The following is a 24,172-nucleotide window of genomic DNA, read 5'->3' on the forward strand; positions in this document are numbered from 1 at the left end:
AAGTTCACACAAAGCAGTTGTTAAAATGCATTCTTAAAATGCAAACTGGTAATTCACTTTTGATTAGAGAGCCCTATGAGATCAATCACCACACAGTCAAATAACTTTTATTGTACAGGAATGTTTATATCTACTGCATTACTATATATGCTGTGTGCACATACTGCGTATATAAGACCAGCATGTAGCACTTTGAATATCTCTAGTGTACACCATTCTGTTGCAAGCATTCAGTCCAGGCCTTGAGTCTGAGGACATCTCCCTCCTTCCCGGCCATTGCTCTCAGAGGCTTCATAAAGGATCATAAGTATTGTGCTCTCTCTCCTGACTAGTGTTATTAGAGCAATTAGTGTTACATTTTTTGTAAATTTGCTTACTGACCTTAAGTAGGGTGCTAAGGTCCATTGGTTTCTTAATGACTTCATAATAATCTTTAACAGATTTCTTGTTAACTGGTTGGTGGAATGGCCACGACTGAAATAAGAAATAAAAGGAGAAAGAGATAAAAACAAAACAGTTATAATCGGAAAAAACAAATATGTTGCTGTTGTTGTGGCATGGCTTGAGGTCAGCCTTAATTGAGCAGGTCTAGGATCAAAGACATTCTAACCATGGTCATCACATCTATATATTACTAAATGAGTGTAATATGAATTATGGAAAGTGTTGTTCCTTTTATTCAGATGGTATGGTGTAATTTGAATAAGAACTGGCTGTTGGTTCTAGTAGATCAAGCAACCACAACATATTCTCCTCTATTGGCTTGTTGTTATTGTTGATTTTATTGTTGTTTTACATCTATTCCCACCACACTTTACCAACAATGGTAGGATGGTCTTCATTGTTGGAGTAGTTATTTTGTTTTTACATATGGATGTTCTTTTTACCTCAAATCAACCAAATATGATACAGGGCTTGGTGTCATACAGCAGACTGTGTCACAGATACACAAGCAGATAAACAAACCGTGTCCCACAGGCTGACAAGTAGGCTGTGCTAAACCACAAATTAATTAAAGGGCATTGTAGTACAGAAGTAGAAAAAGGAATGAAATGAGAAGTAAGGAAAGCTTCAGGCAAATTGCTGTGCTTGCGAAGACACATTAAGTCAAGTGTAATCGTGATCGTGGCCTGTGTCAGTGACATGTTAAAGGCATCACTGCCAATGACACATGGAAGGCACTTGTGCCAGTAACATGTAAAAGGCACCCATGCTAGTGGCATGGAAAAGGCAACCATGCTGGTGACAAGTAAAAGACAATCTGTACACTCTATGAAGTGGTTGGCATTAGGAGAGACGTCCAGCTGTAGAAACCACGACAAAACAGACTGGAGCTTGTTGCAACTCTCTGGCTTACTATCTCCAGTCAAACTGTCGAACCTATGCCAGCATGGAAAACAGATATCAAATGATGATGATGATGATGATGATGATGATGATTTCAGTCAAATGTGTATTTACATACATCCTGCCATTTTGGATAACCCAGTGCTTGAATTAGTTAACAAACTCAAACACTGAGCTTTTGACTGTGTTCTTCTGAAGATAGACTTTGGCACCTGAAATATAATGGGTTTTTAAAACTTTCTGCGCTGTTAGAAGCTTTCCTTATTTCTCTTTTCATTCACTTTTCCCACAAATTAATTGTTTTTGTTTTGCCACAATTCAGCTTTGATTTTGAAGAGAAAAAAGTATCTTTGAAATAAAAGCAGAACAAAAGAAGTAAAAAACCACAAAAGACTCACATTTTCAACAATTTTCATTTTTTGTTGAATAATATTTTCTAAAATAAATGAGAATGCAACTTGGTCATCATCATCTAATAATGGGTTGATTGCTTTCTCCAAACGCATCAATTTTTCTTCTTTCTGTAATAAAGTTGTTTAAAATATTTTAAAGATTATTTATAAGAATAATAATAATTTTAATTTTGACACAATGCCAGCAATTTTGAGGAGATGGGGAATAGTTAATGTCATCAGTCCCAGTAACTGGCACTATATTTTACTGATCCTGGAGGGATGAAAAGCAAAGTTGACTTAATAGGATTAGAACTCAGAATGAAAAGAGTCACATGGAACACCACAAGGTATTTTTTCTGACACTTACAATTCTGCTAGTTGCCACAAAGGTGAAAGATGAGAGACATTACAAAGACAAATACAAAATGCAGGGTTTTTTTTTAATCCAGTGAAGATGGAGGGGGACGGAGGCAAACAACAACAACAATAATTTAAACAGAGTAGAAAGACAAAGACAGCTAAATAAAATTTAGTCATGATTATTTTCATTGTTATTTTCTTAAATAAAATTTTCAACCATAAAGTCATTTTATATAGTTTAATGATAAGAAAAATTAACTGCCTCTGTGAAGGCCCAAGGGGACAACCTCAAAATTTTGTTGCTGCTTTGTTTTCTTTATTTCCATTTTGTTTAAACTGAATCAATGTATGACAGTTGATTTCCTTTTTCATTGTACGTTCAATTGCATGCGATTCATGCATGTTCCATATTTCACCTTACTGCAGTCACGCCAACTTTGCTCTCAAGCTGTTTTAACAGCTATATACTTCAACCAGTGCTTTTCCACGTAATTGCTACCTTCGAAGGTACAAACCAACTCAGAGATGATGAAAAATCAACGTCACACATTTTTGCAGCTATGTGCCAACTCCTGTAAATGTGATATTCTTGTAATTTGACGTTGCCTGTTTTTCATGAAGCCATGTACAATTGCAGCAATAAATATGTATATAAATTACCATCATATCTCGTTACAGTCCACTTCAAATACAACACTTCCAGATACTCTACAGTTTAAATAATAATACTCTGAAGGCAACTAATCTATAGGAATTTTCCTATATATATATATATATATATATATATATATATATATATATTTACAGTATTGATTCTCTGTGAAGAAGTAAAATCAAGGGTCAAGGTTACTCCTTTATAGATGTCACACAACATTAAAATGAATAGAAACTGCAAAATATGAACCTACCTCTGCAAATTTCTTTATACACAAGTCTAGCATTGACTTGGCTGTGAGAGTAAGTAAATGTTTATCACCTATAATAATAATAATAATAATAATTGATTCTTTATTTGCCACAGGGACAAGAAATAAGAGACATTACTAAGACAGGACACAAAAACAGTGAAGTGAAAAAATAATGGGTTAAAAATGATTATATAAATGTAAAATTACATAATGTATAACAACTAAAGAGAATATCACCTAGGGAAATAGGACTTCCTACAAATCACCTAAACACACTTCAACACTAAGGCCAGTGTCTTCTCCCTGCTAGGAAATTACAAAAAGGTAATTGAAATTGGAACCCTCCAGCAACACAAGCTTCAGCACTCGTTCCCTTATTTCAGAATATTTTACTGAAGATCAGCCATCTCTCCTCCACTCTTATCAATTATTAAAGTAAAGCTGTTAAACAAGTTGATGAAGAGTTGACTGAAGAGGAAAGTGTTTGTCTTCAGTTTAAATCATCTTTTTTTTTTTACCATAGCCATCAGACAGTAGTAAACAACTACCTACCATTCTTTACTAAAAGAATCTTTACAATGGACTCAAGTGATCTGGCCTTCCCCACTCTCAATGACAGGAGGGTTTGACATAACCCCACAAGTCAGTAATGTTCAGACATTGACAGAATAGTTCTATCACTTTACACACATCTTGAGTAGGCACAACTGTTGGTACTGCCATACCCGTAGAGTTTATCTTAAACTGGTAAAAATATTGCCCCACTTCTCCTCAGTAGGACTTCCAGAATTTATCTTTAATCCCTGAATTGAAAGTCCTCCAGAAAAGACTATTCAGACTCTTACTAGATGCCAAACTTGTTCACTACTGTCTTGGTCACCTCAATGATGCCTAAAACTTACACCATTTTCTAAACTTCTATTGAATACTTATATGGCACTTCTCCAGTGTAAAATCAAACCCTTCAGTTTTCAATCCCAGTTCCTATCTGAACTGGGAGTGGAAACTCCCACTTTCACAGTAGTAAATCAAGCACCAATCATAAGAGAGAGATGAGAGAAGGCATCCTTAATGGACCAAACATGTGATCAAAACATTTCCAATAAATTGCCATTTAGTTTGATTACCAAACAGATAGCACAGCACATTGTAACAACCCAGCCACTGAAAGTTCAACCAAAACCAGTTGTGATTAGGACAGTCACAAAATAGCAATGATTGAGTTTATTGAAGACATTATCCTTATCTAAAGTAATCAGTGCTTCACCAAAGCCAGATCTATTCCTGAACCACTCTACAATGTATCACATCAGGTGGAGGCTACCTGCTGACAATCACAAAGGTTCATGTCCCCAACTACATTGCTGACAAGTGTCAGTATCTTGGTGAACCACATTTACCAACATCTTTAACTGTATGTTTGGTAGAGTTATGGGCCTAAAATTGTCAAGTATGTCCCTCTTGTTCAGGTCCTGTTCTACAGCTCATGCAATTGGGAATGGACATAGTTTGTTGACTGTTGCACATGAGGTGGAGACTAGAACAGCTGCCAAGATAGGAGTGAACAAATCTAACATATAACAATTAAGCTTGCAGACCACACCACTCAGTCCTGGCAATTTGCCTCTCACACAGTTACTCAAATCATCCATTATTTTAGCAGCAGAAATCAGCTTTTGCAGAGCTTTACATCTGTAGAGAGTCACAGCAGACCATCAAGTAGATATTGAAGTCCACTATCACTTCTTATAAATAGTTTTCCAAAGTCTTACCATAAAACTGCACATATCTACTTAGAATCAGATAACACACACCTTCTACAGTCCATCAAAGATGAAAATATGGCTTAGTTACCATGATGCGTCTCTATCACCCAGGTCAATTCAACAATTTCATTCCCTCAGGTCTAAATGCTTATGCCTTAACTTGGACAATGCAACCTTCACATTTTGTACGAAAGAACTAGCCATGGCACATTCTCACTATTTACACTTTATAAGCAATACCTTTCCTAATAACCTCTTCATCTAAGAATCCTAAATTGCAGTTACTGCAGTCAAAACATTTGCTCAATAAACAGACTCTCTTTATTTACCACACATACTAAGACAACAGTAAACTTACCATTATACATTTTACTGTTGATTGACATTTGATTAACATCAGTCAAGAATTCTTCGCGAGAAGTATATTTCTTTCTCCGAACATTCTGGAACAAGATTACAACAAAACAGATATTTGAAGTTGATCATATAAGTTTATAATAAAAGTAAAGGACAATGTAAGTTAGTCCTTAACAAATATTATTTAAAATTTTATAAATGCTATAAGTTATAAATACTACCTTCTTATGAGGAAAGACCAACAAAAACTAATATCTTGGATGAACTGTAAGGATTCTTTAGATTAAAATTACATTATTGTCACAGAACTATTAACATTTGATAACATGCAAGCATGACTGATTGGTTAAGATGTTACTTCCTAAACATGTGGTTTCAGGTTCAGTCCCACTGCACCCCACATTAGGCAAGCACCTTCTAATATAGTCAACCAAAACCTTGTGAGAGGAAATGATAGATGGAAACTGAAAAAACCTGTTGTATACATAAGTGTATGTGTGTGTGTGTATGCATGTGCACATGCGTGTGTGTCCCTGTTTGCCTTCACATCACATGATTATAAATGAGTGTCATTCATTTCCAATCTTCAGCAAAAAAAAAAAGCATCTCTGACCATGTGGAAATACTATTTGCTTGGAAACAGGTGAGAGTTGGCAACAGTAAGGCCATCATGCCAGAGAAAATCTACCTCGATGAATTCTGTGTGAGCCATGCAAGCATGGGAAAGTGAATATTAAAATGATGATGACTTATCGACATTTGAATAATTTACAAACACACACTTACACACATATTGCTTAAGATTGTAAGATGTGATTTTCAGGAAGATTTACCTGCTATTTCCAACAGGCTGAGTAACTATTATTGTTGTTGCCTCACTATAGTCAGCCTCAGTCAAGCACTCTGCCATGACCATCCTGTCTTTTGTTTTAAACAGTGTACATCACAGAACACATTATCTAATGTGTCATTCCCATTTTAAGTCAGTAGGTTATAATTTGATGGACATTTGGTTTCTATTTCTGGCAGGTTGAATAACCATGTGGTGGACCCTGAACGTTGTTGGTATTGATCTTGTTATAAAATAATCTCAAATGTGTTTGATCAGTGTTGATAATATCCAACTATTTAGGATCAATACAAATCTCCCACATACCAAGACATATCCCCAACACTGAACCAATCTCATTTTGTCCCATTGCACTATCTACTCTCTATAGCAGATATTACATCATTTCCAGCCAAAATAACTCAACCTTTTTATTTAGGAGAAGGATTCACTTTCCATTTCTCTTTTGATTTTGTTTTGCTTACTATTTCATATTCCTAAAGCAACAAACTGACAAATCATTAGCAAATCAGGCAAAAAAGCTTAGCAGCATTTTGCCCATCATTACACTCTAGTTCAAATTCTGCCGAGGTTGATTTTGCTTTTATCCTTTCAGGGTCGATGAAGTAAGTACCAGTTGAGTACTGGAGGTCAGTTTAATTGATTCGGCCCCTCTTCTAAAACTGCTGGCCTTGTGCCAAAATATGAAACCAATATTTCATGTTCTTTTATTACAAGTATTTCAATTCAATTTCTTTCCAATATTTCAAGTTCATTTTACTAGGATATCTTCAGTTAGTATGGTTTTATCAAATTTAGGCATTTGGTCATATTATGCAGAGAAAATCCCTGGAGAAGGACATCATGCTTGGAATGGTCAGTGGCAAGAGAGGAAGAGGCCGACCAAGAACCCGCTGGCTTGACACCATCAAGAGTTGATACCGGAATGGACATAGCCAATCTGAAAGAAGTGGCCCAGGATAGAACTGACTGGAGGACACTGATCCATCAAGTAACCGAGAGTCGACTTCGACTGAGCGGATAGATAGATAGATATCTGTTCAAATAATTGTTTTTTTACAAGGTGTCCTTCCCCCTACCGTGACTCATTCAACTATAAAGTAAGAGGTGGGAAGTTTTAATACCTCCACATAGCTTTGCAAACCAATACTTAGTTCCAATTTCATTAAACTAAACATTTCCTGAATAATCTATCACAGGAAGCATTCCCTGATGATCTGGTACCTTTTTCCTTGAGAATAAGGTGAAGTGAGGTAATGTGGAATAGGTATCCTGCCAAGAGACACAAATAAAAATAGCTGATATGCACTTAGGAACTAGGAGCTGATGATTCCTGAAACTCCAATCATTCAATCATTTCACCTCTAGATGCAATAAAGAGTCACACCCAATTCTCAACCAAACTCACTGAGCCAAGCAGCATTCTATGTTGAACCAGAAACACAGTATCTACTGTACTTATAATACTTTTTAAACCAAGCAACATAAATACTGTCAATTGTCAAAAATTTCCAGGTCACAGTTACTCCATTTCATAAATAAATATGAAATGTTTCTAAGCTGGGAACTGAAACTACGTCTGCTGGACGAAAGCCAACAACACTAACCACCAGTCCACAAGCAAATGAGACTATATAAAGAAAAAGCAAGATTTCTTATATAAAGACATCAGTGAAAATGAAATATTTAAAACAATTTCTAACCTCTCTTAAAGTTTGAAGATCCATAGGGTCTTTCACAATGTCATAATAGTCAGTCACTTTTTTAGGATTGACAGGGAATAGAAACTGTTGCGTCTGTAAATAGAAAACATTAAAATAATGACAAAAATATGAACACTCACTTTATACAGTATTAATAATACACACACACACACACACACACACATTTATATATATCTATAACCACCAATGTTGTCTGTCTTGAAATGTTACCATCTCACAACTAATCTTAAATTTCTTAGGAAAATCCCAGCTTCAACCCAGAATGATGGTTTTCCCTGTACCTCACATGAATACTTTCTCTTTGTATCACATACACACACACACACACACACACACACACACACACACACACTTATCTCTCTTAGATGATACTGTATAAGTACAATATATATTGGAACACTGTAGTAGTTTAAAATTCACATTTAAAAATCACATTTTTGAAAAGTTGGTATGCAGCTTCGAATATCATGGAAGGTAGAATATAATTTATTTTCTAAATACTTTGCATTTAAATTTGTATAGAAAATATTCAGGTTTTATACCATGTAACTTACACTTGAGGTACAATTCCTGCTTTTAAATAACTTCGATTGGTATCACAAGTCTTCAGTAAGAAGGATAGTTGCCAAATTCCAACATCCAGGGGCAGATTTAACAATTTTCCTTTTCCTTCTATCTTAAATAAGTGTTTCACCATATCCCAACATCAGTTACCTGTATATCTTTAAATATCACAGTTGCCAGTATATCTGTGTTCATATCACAGTGACCAGTATATCTGTGAAAATATCAGTTACCAGTATACCTGTGTTTATATCACAGTTACCAGTATACCTGTGTTTATATCACAGTTACCAGTATACCTGTGTTTATATCACAGTTACCTGTATACCTGTGTTTATATCACAGTTACCAGTATACCTGTGTTTATATCACAGTTACCAGTATACCTGTGTTTATATCACAGTTACCAGTATACCTGTGTTTATATCACAGTTACCAGTATACCTGTGTTTATATCACAGTTACCAGTATACCTGTGTTTATATCACAGTTACCTGTATACCTGTGTTTATATCACAGTTACCAGTATACCTGTGTTTATATCACAGTTACCAGTATACCTGTGTTTAAATCATAGTTACCAGTATACCTGTGTTTATATCACAGTTACCAGTATACCTGTGTTTATATCACAGTTACCAGTATACCTGTGTTTATATCACAGTTACCAGTATATCTGTGTTTATATCACAGTTACCTGTATACCTGTGTTTATATCACAGTTACCAGTATACCTGTGTTTATATCACAGTTACCAGTATATCTGTGTTTATATCACAGTTACCAGTATACCTGTGTTTATATCACAGTTACCTGTATACCTGTGTTTAAATCATAGTTACCAGTATACCTGTTTATATCACAGTTACCAGTATACCTGTGTTTATATCACAGTTACCAGTATACCTGTGTTTATATCACAGTTACCAGTATACCTGTGTTTATATCACAGTTACCAGTATACCTGTGTTTATATCACAGTTACCAGTATACCTGTGTTTATATCACAGTTACCTGTATACCTGTGTTTATATCACAGTTACCTGTATACCTGTGTTTATATCACAGTTACCTGTATACCTGTGTTTATATCACAGTTACCAGTATACCTGTGTTTATATCACAGTTACCAGTATACCTGTGTTTAAATCATAGTTACCAGTATACCTGTGTTTATATCAGTTACCAGTATACCTGTGTTTATATCACAGTTACCAGTATACCTGTGTTTATATCACAGTTACCAGTATATCTCTGTTTATATCACAGTTACCTGTATACCTGTGTTTATATCACAGTTACCAGTATACCTGTGTTTATATCACAGTTACCAGTATACCTGTGTTAAATCATAGTTACCAGTATACCTGTGTTTATATCACAGTTACCAGTATACCTGTGTTTATATCACAGTTACCAGTATACCTGTGTTTATATCACAGTTACCAGTATACCTGTGTTTAAATCATAGTTACCAGTATACCTGTGTTTATATCACAGTTACCAGTATACCTGTGTTTATATCACAGTTACCAGTATACCTGTGTTTATATCACAGTTACCAGTATACCTGTGTTTATATCACAGTTACCAGTATACCTGTGTTTATATCACAGTTACCAGTATACCTGTGTTTATATCACAGTTACCAGTATACCTGTGTTTATATCACAGTTACCAGTATACCTGTGTTTATATCACAGTTACCAGTATATCTGTGTTTATATCACAGTTACCTGTATACCTGTGTTTATATCACAGTTACCAGTATATCTGTGTTTATATCACAGTTACCTGTATACCTGTGTTTATATCACAGTTACCAGTATACCTGTGTTTATATCACAGTTGCCAGTATACATGTGTTTATATCACAGTTACCAGTATACCTGTGTTTATATCACAGTTACCAGTATACCTGTGTTTATATCACAGTTACCTGTATACCTGTGTTTATATCACAGTTACCAGTATACCTGTGTTTATATCACAGTTACCAGTATACCTGTGTTTATATCACAGTTACCAGTATATCTGTTTAAATATCACAGTTGCCTGTATATTTGTGATAATATCACAGTTACCATTACATCTGTGCTAATTAGTCATAAAATACACCAAAAAGACAAATGAAATAAAACCACATCTAAGAGGACTTACATTAGGGAGATCCCTCATTTCATTTAATATTGATTCAAAGATGGAGGAGAGAGTAACCAAGGGATCTGTTCGGCGTCGATTTGAAGACTGTTTGGGTTTCTACAAAACAAAAGAAACATGAAAGACATCGAACATTAGATTATTGATTTGGTTTAGTTCAGTTTGGTTTGCAGGTGAATCAGAAACAGTTCAGCTGTGGACAATGAGGTTTTGTAGTGTTTAGTTACATCCCTTAATGTTCTAAGTTCAAATCTTGCTGAAGTTAACTTTTTGTTTTACAAGGATCAATAAAAGAAGTACAAAGCCTTCACTGAAAGTTTAATTTGACTGACCCCACAGTCCTTCCATAAAATTTTCTGACTTTATGGCCAAAATGCAAAATCATTTTCATTATCCCTGTTACAACAATGGATTACAGAATTGGTAAATTATCGGAGAAAAAATGTCTTGCAGGACTTACTGATGCTTGTTTGAAGTCTCAGTTCAAATTACACTAAAATGAACTTTGCTCTTCACAGTTAGTAAATTCTAATTATCTGTAACTGCCTCTAAAAATTTGTGATCTTTTATTTATAACTGAAATCATTATTATCAGCAGTGCAACATGTTGATAGAATCATTGAAGCAAATGCCTTAGAGTATTTCATCCAGCTCTTTATATGCCAAGGCCAACTTTGTCTTTCATCTTTCAGGGTCAATGAAATAAAGTACCAGTCAAGTGCTGAGATCAAAAGTATAGACCAGCCCCTCTCCTCAAAGTTGTTGACCTTCTATCAATATTGATTTCAAAATCTGGCACAAGGCCTTCTATATGAATTGGAAATAATTTTATTAACATTGTATATTACCAAACACTGACTCTTTGAATTCACTTCCAATCAAAAGCGTCTATTAAATCATAATTTAATTGTAGTTTGACTATGTACACAGGCAAGATTTGTGAACTGTCTCAAGAAATTAATAAATTAAATTTTAAAAAGTAATCCAGGTATGGCTGTGTGGTAAGAAGCTTGCTTCCCCAACCTTATAGTCTGGGATTCAGTCCTGCTGCATGACATCTTGGGCAAGTGTCTTCTACTACAGGCTCAAACCAACCAATGCCTTGTGAGTGGGTTTTGTAGACAGAAACTGAAATAAGCCCATCGTTTGTGTGCGTGTGTGTGTATATCCAACACTGCTTGACAACCGATGCTGGTGTGTTTTCATCCCAGTAACTCAGCAGTTTGGCAAAAGAGTGTGACAGATAAGTGCCAGGCTTTAAAGAAAAGTACAAGAGTCGATTCTTTTGACTAAAAATTCTTCAAGACACACCCACAGTCTAATTACTGAAACAAGTAAAAGATAAAAAAGCATAAAAGATAACCAAATGGCAAAAAATTAACCTTTCAAACCAGTTGAGCAACAAATTTGTTCCTCTAGATTCTGAATTCATATTCTTCCAACTTAGGTTTGTTTACTCTTCCCTCACCCCACCCCTAGGACATAATAGGCACTAAAAGATAGGGGGGAAGAATGATTCATTCAATTCTTTTTCCTTCTTCATATCTGTGGCCTTGTGGAAAATGTGAGTAAATAATAATTAATCATATTCCATATGACTTGATAGGACCTGTTTCTAACCCTGGGTGTCTGTAGTACTGGAGAAGAAATAAATTTCCTCCTGGATGGAATGCAAGTCCATTACAGCCAACTCTTACTAAAAGACCTGATTTCTATCTACAACTTGCACCGATGTAACGAACCATTAATGAATGTAGTGAAGAAACCTCGTTTTGTTTAATCAAGGCAGAGTTGAATTGGATGACAACAACAACGTATAATTATAAGCCAACAAAGGAGCCTCTACATGGTCAATCCAAATGCTACAAATAGCAGCCAAATCATCTGTAAATTACTCACTGTTATCTAAGAAAAAGAAGAACACTTTGGATGATATAATCCTAGATACTCCTAAAAGACTTTAATCAAAGTCATCTTGGAAACTAAACAAAAACATGGTTAATTAGCGACCCATGTGTAGTTAGTCAGGTCATCATCATCATCATCATCATCATTTAGCATCCGCTTTCCATGCTAGCATGGGTTGGACGGTTCAACTGAGGTCTGTGAAGCCAGAAGGCTGCATCAGGCCCAGTCAGATCTGGCAGTGTTTCTACGGCTGGATGCCCTTCCTAACGCCAACCACTCTGTGAGTGTAGTGGGTGCTTTTTACGTGCCACCTGCACAGGTGACAGACGGAGCTGGCAAACAGACACGGATGGATGGTGCTTTTTACGTGCCACCGGCACGGGGGCCAGGCGAGGCTGGCAACAGCCACGATCGGATGGTGCTTTTAAATATAACAAAGAATTTTTAAGTAGTAGAAAAGGATGCAATAAAGAGCCTTACCTTGAGGTAATCACAGTGAACCACACTTCCTGTACGTCGTTTCTTCTTTGTTTCCACAGCTTGCTTTGGAAATTTGAGCAACAGAGATTTCCGGCGCATTTGATCAGCACTGAAATAGTGAGAAAGAAAATATGAAAGTAAACTCTTGTTTAAGATAGATAGAAGTGCTTATTAATTAGAATAATCTCCTTAGTCCCTAAATTACCAATATTCTTTCTTTCAATTTCCAATGTGGTTATTTTGAGAATGATCTGATAATGATCTGGTAATGACATCTCTCCAGATGTTTTTTAACAGAAAACGATTGTTGACTCTCAACTCTTAAAAAAAAAATGGAAGCTAAAATACTTAAATCACATAGTAAGAGTACAAGATGTATAAAGTCTATTTCTAGAAGGAAAGATGAATGACAAACATTTGAGAAGAAGACCAAAGTTGAATTGGTTTTAATAACATCAAGGATTAAGGCAGTGAGGCAGTAGAATTATAAGCACGCCAGGCAAAATGTTTAGCAACATTTCATCATTCTTTACATTCTGAGTTCAAATTCCACCAAGGTTAACTTTCCCTTTCATCTTTTCAGGGTCAATAAAATAAGTACCAGTTGATTACAGGTGGGGGCAGGTTTCTGGAACATGAGTATTAAACAGAAGCACTGATTGCAAATTACACATCTTCATTACAGAACTCCTTCACTTCTATCTAAGTTGCTTCAGTAACAGATGTTATCATCTACTTTGAAGGAGCCTTTTATGTATTTGAAAACATACATTTCATGACTTCTCTAACTACTAACTACTCAAACATATGCAACATGCAAAGACCTTCTCAATCAGCCTGCCTATCGTGATACTGCATCTCTTGTGCACCCTATTTTATATTGGGTACACCATACTGAATTCCTACCTATTCCTTTTCTATACACTGACTATAGGCATGATCAGTAAGCAGGAAACAAATAGCATAAAACTTTCTGTTAAAGATTATATTGGCTAGATATGAAGCCCTGTACAGATATCTTCTCTAGAAAGGTGTTAAGCAATTCAATAATTATTGAAAACTAGACACAATACCAACAAAAAAAAAAACAGTGTTCTATAAAAACTTGCAGGAATATAAAACTATACTGAAACATGGCGGAAATTACACTGCAAACCTACTGAAGTGGACATTAATTTAGGATACTGCTTCTAATTAAGACACTAATTATAACAGTTAATTATTGACATTATTTCTAATTAAGACAGTAATTGCAACAATTAATTATAGATACTCACTGCTCAACAAGATTCTTTGAGATGACGATCTTTGTCCCTTCTACATTAATAAGATCGTGGTCAGAAAGTAGGTTCTTTTCTTCTTCTTCTTCCTGTTCTTCAGTCATAGCAACTTGTACAGGGGCTGAGGGCCCAACTTTTTGATACAGGGGGCATTCTTTGTTTGTACGCATATGACCAATCTGACCACAAGCACCACATTTTAACTAAAATAAAAAGAAAATATAGTAAGCATATATAGAAGATATGTAGTACCTGGCCAAAGATCCTTTTCTGTAATATAGGATGACATGAGTATGCAACTATTCCAATAATTCCGAATTTGAAAAAGTTTAAAGACCTACAAAAGGGTCGGAAGGGCCAAATTTTCAGATGTGGAGAAAGGTGGGTGCACATTTCAGGTTTACACAAATACATAATTAATTTATTTACAAGCAGCAGATTTTCATTAAAATAATAAATACAGAAATTATTTGGTGGGTAAGATGTAGAGAATTATTAAACATTAAGTCATCAATAATAAAAGACTTGTATAAGGAAGGGACAACTGAGAAGTTATTTAAAGCAAACTTCTATAACTGAAATCTATAAATCAGGAAAGGAAAAGGTATCCACTTGTTTCAACAGTCCTGTATTTACCAAAAGCAGCCAATGCAAACTAACATAAAGAAATCATTTGTTAATATTTTTGAGGATAATAGGCAAAATGCTTAGTGGCATTTTGTCCATTTTCACATTTTGAATTCAAATTCTGCTGAAGCTGACTTTGCCTTTTGTCCTTTCAGGATCAATAAAATAAGTTAAAGGCTTAAGTTGGTGTCATCAACATACCCACTCTCCAAAAGTTGTTGGACTTGTGCCAAAATCTGAAATCACTATTTTGAGAGTGGTGGACTAGTAGAGCCATTAGAGCATCAGGCAACCTTACAGTATTTAGTAATATCCCTTTACAGTGTAAGTTCAAATCCCACCTAAGTCGACTAACTTTAATTTTTCTGAGTTCAATAAAATATAGTATTTATTAATTACTGACATTGATTTAATTAACTATAATATTCCCACCAAACTGGTGGCCTTATTAGAAATAAGGCCACCAGTTTGGGGTGAAAGAAAGTTTCTACTAAATTAAATCAACTTCAGTATTTTATCAGCCCCAGATGGATGAAAGACAACTTGACGTTAGAAATTTAGAAATAATTATTTTGAAATAAGCTAACACCAGTCCCTGGTTTGAAGATTAATATGAAGTAGCCCTTACACAGCGCTACCACCTAGTTGAAATGGTTAATTAGATGGGGTTGCCCAGTAGACAATTTCCCTCCTACCCTATGATGAGTCCCTATTTAACAATTTACCTATAATTTACCTACCTTTAGTAGAGGAGTTTCTTTCTTTTTCTTTTTCTTAATTGGTGCAACTTTTTCTTTCTCTTGGTTACGCTTGATTCTTCGCAATTGTTCTTGTATTCTGCAAAACAAATGAACAGCGGAAAACTGAAGATTTGTATTTGAAACTTAATTACAAATTCTAAGAAGTTTAGAAACTAGAAAAGTGTCATAGAACTAATATGAAATCTATCTTTAGAAATAAACAAGCAGGAGAGTGTCAACTATAGGTGCAAGTGTGGCTGTGTGGTAAGAAGCTTGCTCTCTAACCATATAGTTCCGAGTTCAGTTCCATTGAGTGGTACTTTGGGCAAGCGTCTTCTACTATAGTCTTGTGCTGACCAAAGCCTTGTGAGTGGATTTGGTCGACAGAAACTGAAAGAAAGCCTCTGTGTGTGTGTGTGTGTGTGTGTGTGTGTGTCACCACTGCTTTACAACTGGTATTCATGTGTTTACATCCCTGTAAATTAGAGGTTCAGCAAAAGGGACCGATAGAATAAGTACCGGGCTTTAAAAAAAATAAGTACTGACGTTGATTTGACTAAAAATTCTTCAATGTGGTACCCCAGCATGGCCACAATCTAATGACAGAGAGAAGTAGAAGATAAAAGATATAGAAAAGTGCAAATGGTTTTGTTATATGGTATCATGTTTTACAATCCTGTAAATAATAATAATAGTATTTATATAAGCTTAAAGCTTATGGCAATCACCATGCAATGAATGATTAAGGGTATATATATAATTGTGTATATATATATACATATGACTACATGTGTGTGTGTGCGTGCATGTGTGAAGTTGTGATGAATTTTAATTAAAGCAGGGAAAGTAAACAACTGACCTTCTTCGTTCTTTCTTCATCTCTTCCTTCACCTGATCATCAAGGGTAGCAAATTGCTTACTGGAAATAATAATACACAGAAAGAATATAAAAATACATATATATTTATACAGTATCATACAGAGAGAGGGGGGAGAGAGAGAGAAAATAGTAGTAATAATATTTATATTACATAAATGATAGCTAAATTTACCCTTTTTTTAAAAAAAAAAAGAAAGGACACAAATGAAATCTCAGATATGCAAAAAAGAAGAGAAATAGGATGGTACTATCTGGAACCCTAACCTTTGTTTAGATGCCTGCTCCATCAAAGCATCAGAGCTGCCCTAAAGTCTAAACCACCTCTGCAACATAGTAGTATTTAGCTTCAACTCTTTTTTATGTTCTGAGTTTGAAGCCACTACATCACTAGCAGAACTGAAACATTTTGCATGGATACAGCATTGAGATACCAGCTGATAGATCATGAGTATATCACTGCAGGTATTTGGGTTAATTCTATATATCTCAGGACATTTAGGTGGTTTTGTTTTTGTTATTTTACATGTGTTAATCAAGAAGAAATATAGCCTCCACCTCACATATGTTCCTTTATTATTTTCAGGACTTCTGAAACTTGTGAAAGGAAGTGAAGTTATCCTCAAACCAGTGACATGTCTCAAATACTTGCAACAGAATGGACTCCATTTAAAGTAACCCAGGGCCAGTGTGGGGAATATTAAACCAGGTGATGGATTCAATTTACTGCCCAAGAATAAGAAAAGTTTTTCCACACAAGAGTACGTAGATCCTGAGCTCAAACCTAAGACAGGTATTTTGACGTGTTTTCAAGAGGCCAGTCCACTTGAATTCTACATTGCCTCATTACTCCAGTTGTTCCCTTTTATAGGTCCTCTTTGGAGAAGGCAACCTGCAATCAACCTGCTCTTGACTACCACCACCACCACCACATTGGTATCTTATCCAAAAAAAGAATCATCTTTTTATTTAGTTAACAGTGTTAAACCACAGCTAAGCACTGATCCTTGAAAAGCTTTTGAGAGTTTAAGTAGACTCATTGACATAACATAAATACTCCTCACACACACAAGGGGACCTCTATGTGGTTGCTGGACTTGCTAGACGATGACAACGACAACAGCATTAGTAGCAGCAACAGTGGCAATACCATCATCATCATCATTTAGTGTCCACTTTCAAATGATGTCAATGATGATTATCAAACCAGTCCAATGACCACACAAAGCCTTCCTTGTATCTGCAAAGTATTCATGTGACATCAATAAGGCTACTTAAACTGTCAATGACATTCTCAATATGCATAGGCCAAGTGCAAAATGGAATTATCATGTTTTACTCTTTTACTTGTTTCAGTCATTTGACTGCGGCCATGCTGGAGCACCGCCTTTAATCGAGCAACTCGACCCCAGGACTTATTCTATCAGTCTCTTTTTGCCGAACTGCTAAGTGACGGGGACATAAACACACCAACAACGGTTGTCAAACAATGCTGGGGGGACAAACACACACACACAAACACACACACATATATATATATATATACATATATACGACGGGCTTCTTTCAGTTTCCGTCTACCAAATTCACTCACAAGGCTTTGGTCAGCCCGAGGCTATAGTAGAAGACACTTGCCCAAGGTGCCATGCAGTGGGACTGAACCCGGAACCATGTGGTTGGTAAACAAGCTACTTACCACACAGCCACTCCTGCACCTATTTGAATTGCTTTTGTTCATAGATTAACCCAAGGTTAAACAACAACTACAGACTATATCAAGAACTTTACATACCAATATTTCAGTTAATTTCTCACTCTAGTAAGGTATACATTAAGGTATATATTAACTGAAAAGATTCAGAAATGATGAAGGAAAGAAGGTAAAGATTAATCCACTAACATAAATGCAGGATCCTTTGTTTGTCTTATCCTCACATAAGTGTCTATCACAGCTGGTTTGCGGACAATTTCAGATCGAGTAAACTCCTTTCCTGATTCGTCTCGGAATGTACGAGTAATTTTTAATTTCCTGCCACCCTAGATAAAAAAGAAAAAAAATTATTTGATTAATAAATTTATGTATTGTATTGTAGCATCATTCTTGTGGGACAGTAATAAACTTCTGGAAAGTTATGTTTGCAAAGTGGTTTTGATTCTAATTTAGGCCATTTTTGTAATCTTACTCTTCATAATTTTCTCCTTCCTTGAGAAGTTTAGTACCTCTTTCTTGTAATATTTTCTGCAGAGTCTTTGTAACATGACACAAGTCAAACCAAAAACCAACCTTGGCAATGCTGTAGTATTTCACTATTTGTTGTATTTATGCATCAAAACATAAACTTGTGAATGTTTATAGAAGATATAAAGTACAACGTGCAACATTGTTCTATGAAATAAATTAGAGAAACCACACCATTAACTTCTATTTCTTCTCAGATTCTTTAGAGGAATTCTGTCGTCTATTGAAATTATATAAAAAATTTCAATATTTTTTCCTGGTCTTCTGCTGGGTTTTTTTCTACTTTCTTTCCATCAGTATATCAAGAAAACATCAAAAGGAAACTTTTTATTGATTTATAGATTTGAAAACATTTTAAATACTGTATTGTTTATGGAATGACAACAAACTTGAAGCAGACAAAATATCTTCAGCATTAATTTCATCAGAGCTAAAATCTGCTGAGGTCTTCTTAGCCTTTCATTCCTCTGGCCTTGAGGAAATAAGTATCCTTCTCCTGCCAAGGTGTGGCCTTGTGCCTTACACTTATACAAGAATTCAATTTTTATATTATTTAGGAAACTGTGGGCTGGCAAAAATCCAACAGAGCAATATAGTTTTATCGCTGTAAGTTCAGTTTGAATATTGCTAAAGTTATCTGTTCCCTATAGACTAACAAAATTTATACCAGGAAAAAATTAACCAGGCCCTTCATCAATAGACTTGTGACATTGTACCAATGGTAGAAATCAATTTTAAATCGTTTTTTTCCCTAACAAGTTTGAGATTGAGATAAAAATACATGTTTATATGTTTAGAATTAAGTGCAAATGCAAATTTAAATGCTATACATAAAAAAAAATATCGAATTGATAAGAATAACTAAAAAAATTTGTTTGAAGGAGTTAGCTCCATAAGACAAAGAACATAGTTACTTATGTAAGAATCTTACTAATGAACACAAAAAAAAAAACAAATGTTGTAACATAGACACAAGGCACAATATTCATAACAAAATATTCTCTGTTAATAGATACAAGACATAATGTTAAATGAGTAGAAATTATAAATAGTGTACAAGTGTACAATAGTGGTGTTTTATATGAAATACTTTACCAGCGAAGCAAATGAAGCACCGTCATCATCTTTATTTTGTGCTGACACAGAATTTCCCTGGGCTTGATAAGAAGTAGAAGAAGAGGACGAAGCCTGCTTCTTCTTTTTTTCATCGTTTTCTTTATTAGATTCTTCCATCAACATTTTCTGGAGTTCTTTCCGCATCTGTTCTTCACGTTCAAGACTTATCTGGAACAAAAACAACGACACATTATAATAACATCAAATTTTCCATGCAGGCATGAGTTAGAAGAGATGTACTAGAGTAGTAATCTGCAACTTGACACCCTTCTTGACACCAATTCTTACTAGTTTTCAATTTATGTTTTTTATTCCATTGGTCTTTGTATGTCAAACTACTGACACACTGTAGGGCAGAAGCAGTGTCAAAGCAAATTCATGCACATACACACACAAACAAAGACACATATATATATATATGTATAAGGCACAGGTTTGGCTGTATGGCTCTGAAGTTTGCTTCCCAATCATCTAGTTTCAAACTTAGTTCCATAGTATCACACCTTAGGCAAGTGTTTTCTACTATAGCTCCAGAAAACCAAAGCTCCATAAGACAAAGAACATAGTTACTTATGTAAGAATCTTACTAATGAACAAAAAAAAAATGTTGCAACATAGACACAGGGCACAACATTCATATCTACAATATTCATATCAAATGTTTTCTTTAATAACAAAACATTCTCTGTTAATAAATACAACACATAATGTTGTGAGTGGATTTGGCAGATGGAAACTGAAACAAGTCAGTTGCAAGGAGGGAGTTCAGATTTGGGTGTGTGGGTGTCTCTCTTAGTCATGATGCTGTCACCATCACTTCCACTAACAACACAACTGCCACCACCAACACAATTATTGTAAATGAGCATCACTGTCATAGAAGCAGTGTCATAGGTTTCCAATCGTCCATGAAATACATCTGGCCATGGGAAACTATCTTGCTTCAAAACAAGTGAAGATAAGTGAGAGGAATGTCAGCTGACCATAGAAAATTTGCCTCATTGAATTCCATCTAACCCATGCAAGTATAAAAAAAATTGGACATTAAAGCAATGGTAGTGGTGGGATGGAGTAGTTTTGTTGATGATTATATATATATATATATATATATATATACTTATATATTTCAAAAATTATAAAAACTCAACAAACAGAAATATTACAAAATATCATCATCATCATCATCAACGTTTAACGTCCATTCTCCATGCTAGCATGGGTTGGACGGTTCGACCGGGGATCTGGGAAGCCAGAAGGCTGCACCAGGCTCCAGTCACACACACAAAGGGGTGTTAAAAAGTTCCTGGCTTTAAGGGTATCGCTAAAGGTCTGGTTAGAGGCCCAATCTTTCAAGTTCTTTTACAGGGCTTAGAAGAACTGAAAGACAGCGGCAATAAAATTATAATTAACTGTATTTTCTTTTATCCAAAGACAGGTACTTTTCAGCACACCTTGTTATATATATATAGATATATATATATATATATATATATATATATATATCCAGTAGCTCATATATCTAAAAAAGAAGCACACTCTAAAACCTTATAATAGTACATCATCATTTAATGTTCACTTTTCCATGCTTGCATGGGTCAGAAGGAATTTTTTGAGGCAGATTTTTTACAGCCACATGCGAACCCTCACCCATTTCCAAGCAAGGTGACATGCCTTTCCACAGGAAAACAAAGAGCATCATTTATATGAAGTAGATTTTTGTTTATTACCATCATGAGATGTCAGGTCAAGGACAAACACATGTAGTACAGATACACATACACACACATGCGGGCATGTGTGTTTGTGTTTGTGTGTGTGTGTGTTGTGTGTGTGTGTGTGTGTGTGTGCGTGCACAACTTTCAGATTCTGTCAACCAAATCTGCTCGCAAAGCTTTGGTAAGCCTGGGGCCATAGTAGGAGACACTTACCAAATGTGCTACAAAGTGGAACTGAACCCAAGACCATATGGTTGGGAAAAAAACTTCTTCACCACGCAGCCACATATATACACACAACTGAATTCTGCACAGTTCCTACCTACAAAATTTCACTTACAAGACTGATGGAAATTTCTCTAAATTTCTCAATAGGTTAAATAAAAGAAATTGCAATGAATATAGTGTTTAGATCAGAAACAGCAAAAGAAGAAAACAATTACTAACCTGTGAACTTGTTTTCTTATTAGCCAACATGTTTTCAATATTTTTACCCATTTCTTCAAAATCTGAATCATCACCAGAGCTTGAATTTTCATCAGTTGATAAAACTTCTTTCGATGAGAGAACCCTAAAACATAGAAAAAAACAAATAATTGTCAACAATAAAACTATTTTGCTTTCTTCCTCTTCCTCTGTCTCTCTCTCTCTCTCTGTTTTTCCCCTTATCTTACAAATATACACAGATGCATTCACATAAACATAACAATTATCTTTTGTACAATGTGTATGAGTATGAGTGTGTGTGCACGTGTATGTGTGTGTGTGCTTGTGTGAGTGTGTGCGTGTGTGTGTGTGCTTACTTTTTTACTATGTACATATGTGGTTACCTAAAACTCAACTTTTAAGATGGATTTTCCAACATCCTCCGACATATCGTACCACTGCTACTATCACCATCCCTTCCACCACCATCATTGACATACATGCATATACATAAATATATGTGCTATACACATGCGCACACGCACACACATGCACACAAATATATATGTATATACGCAACCACAAACACACACATTTATTTATACGATGTGTAATGGGGGAGTATGTATGCAAACATGGAAAAATATGTGTAGACGAAAATGATGTTGATGATGAGTGTGTGTATGTGTGTGTGTGTAAATATATCGAGTGAAATGATGGCTGCAAGAAGGAGAACAACCCTAAGTGAACTCACTTGTTTTGTAAATCAAATATCCGTTGACATTCCTCTTTGTAGCGCTCTTGGTGCTCTGCCACAGAGAATCGGTTACCACGAGCAAACTTACTCCAACCTGTAATAAATTTTATCAGTGAAACACTATGAAGAAATATAACATCAAAAAGTGAACAGGAATGTCAATCTAACTGGTAGGTCATAGCTAGACTGCCTCATGGATGGGGTGGTCAACTTTATACAATTCAATCATCCTGAGTTTGTTTCTGTTTTACATCCATATTTTCCATCATGACATAGGTTACACAACGGACACAAAGGTAGTATTTCATGACTGGATGCTCTTCTTGTCACCAACCCTTATGTGTTCTTCAAGAACTGGATTTTATATTCCACTGATCTTTAAAAGGGCAGAGCTGCAGGATGTATTGTTTACTGAGAATGTAAACATAACATCCTGTAGCTCTGCACTTTCTAAAAATGTAAACATAACATCAAAGTTTTGATCAGTGTCAAAGATGTGTGCTGGAAATATTCCCACACACACACACACACACATGGGATCTTCTTGTAAGTAGACCTTGTAAGGGGTCAAGACGTCATCAAACAACACACCTGTTAGTCACATGTAATAGAGGAGAGTGCCTTGTCCAAGAAGATTAATTTATCATTTATCTACCTAATGCCATGAAATCAGAGATAATCTATCAGCTCTTAAGAGCATCATCAGAGATGAGGAGGCCTTTACATTTTATTTGCATACATGCATGCACACACACACACACTCATGTAGGAAAAATTATAATAAACACTAGTTCATGTCATTTGTTCCCTATGTACATTTCACCATTATGATTGTTTGGAACCTTTACATCAGATGCTCCAAGTACAATTAGATGCTTCATCACAATGGACCATCAGGGGAACACTGTACAGCATTACTTTACAATGATCAAGATCAACATAATGCTATAAAATGTTACCCCGATGATCGGTTGTGGTTAAACATACAAAAGCACTTGGAGCATCCAACTAAGTGTTGCTTCACAACATGAAAATGTTATCTTCATGTACCATATTTAGAGCAATTTGACCTGGTAGGGACCCACACCTCTCCAAACAGCACAATTGTTAAGTTACCTTGTGACAGAATGGTATGTCCTGTCTTTTGTCTGTCAGGAAACCAGAGGTAATCCATTTTCATATGTATAGAGCCCTTTATAATTTATTTGTTAAATAATAGCTGGAAGTGAATCACCAATTTATGCAGTGCAAGAAGAAACAGAATTATAATCTAAGCACTCCTGCAGCTTGACTCTGCTCCTGAAGTAGCAAAACATGTACCATCTCTACCTCCTACTCTGTTTAAAACTCACCTGAAGCATCCAAACCCCCTCCTTTTCTTCACCAAATATGGTTCATTCCACTTATAACTACCAGGTCCTATACTAAACACCTCGCCTAGTCCTTCCAACACTACAGAATTGCTAATCTCTGGAATTTCCACTCTGACCAAAACCATTTGCTCCCACCCACCCACCAACTCACCTTTCGCTCACCAAGATTCAAAATGTTAAGTCAAACATCAATCACATTAATC

General features: G+C 35.5%; 1 protein-coding gene across 4 annotated transcripts in view; it reads right to left on the reverse strand.

The window, feature by feature from the left end:
* Nucleotides 1–24,172, reverse strand: part of LOC115218415 (transcription initiation factor TFIID subunit 1) — a 79,983-nt gene that overhangs the window by 23,637 nt on the left and 32,174 nt on the right. For all 4 annotated transcript variants that reach the window (XM_029788216.2, XM_029788215.2, XM_036508307.1 and 1 more), the window contains exons 23-36: nucleotides 22,594–22,690; nucleotides 21,861–21,984; nucleotides 19,678–19,866; nucleotides 18,244–18,380; nucleotides 16,326–16,385; nucleotides 15,467–15,563; nucleotides 14,097–14,302; nucleotides 12,820–12,928; nucleotides 10,432–10,530; nucleotides 7,687–7,779; nucleotides 5,135–5,219; nucleotides 3,011–3,078; nucleotides 1,746–1,868; nucleotides 382–474 (exon numbers count right to left, since the gene is read on the reverse strand). In XM_029788216.2, the coding sequence (XP_029644076.1) occupies nucleotides 382–474; nucleotides 1,746–1,868; nucleotides 3,011–3,078; nucleotides 5,135–5,219; nucleotides 7,687–7,779; nucleotides 10,432–10,530; nucleotides 12,820–12,928; nucleotides 14,097–14,302; nucleotides 15,467–15,563; nucleotides 16,326–16,385; nucleotides 18,244–18,380; nucleotides 19,678–19,866; nucleotides 21,861–21,984; nucleotides 22,594–22,690 (1,580 nt within the window). The remainder of the gene's footprint in view (nucleotides 1–381; nucleotides 475–1,745; nucleotides 1,869–3,010; nucleotides 3,079–5,134; nucleotides 5,220–7,686; nucleotides 7,780–10,431; nucleotides 10,531–12,819; nucleotides 12,929–14,096; nucleotides 14,303–15,466; nucleotides 15,564–16,325; nucleotides 16,386–18,243; nucleotides 18,381–19,677; nucleotides 19,867–21,860; nucleotides 21,985–22,593; nucleotides 22,691–24,172) is intronic.

This window comes from Octopus sinensis, linkage group LG13 (genome assembly GCF_006345805.1).
Source record: "Octopus sinensis linkage group LG13, ASM634580v1, whole genome shotgun sequence".
Classification (NCBI taxonomy): domain Eukaryota; kingdom Metazoa; phylum Mollusca; class Cephalopoda; order Octopoda; family Octopodidae; genus Octopus; species Octopus sinensis.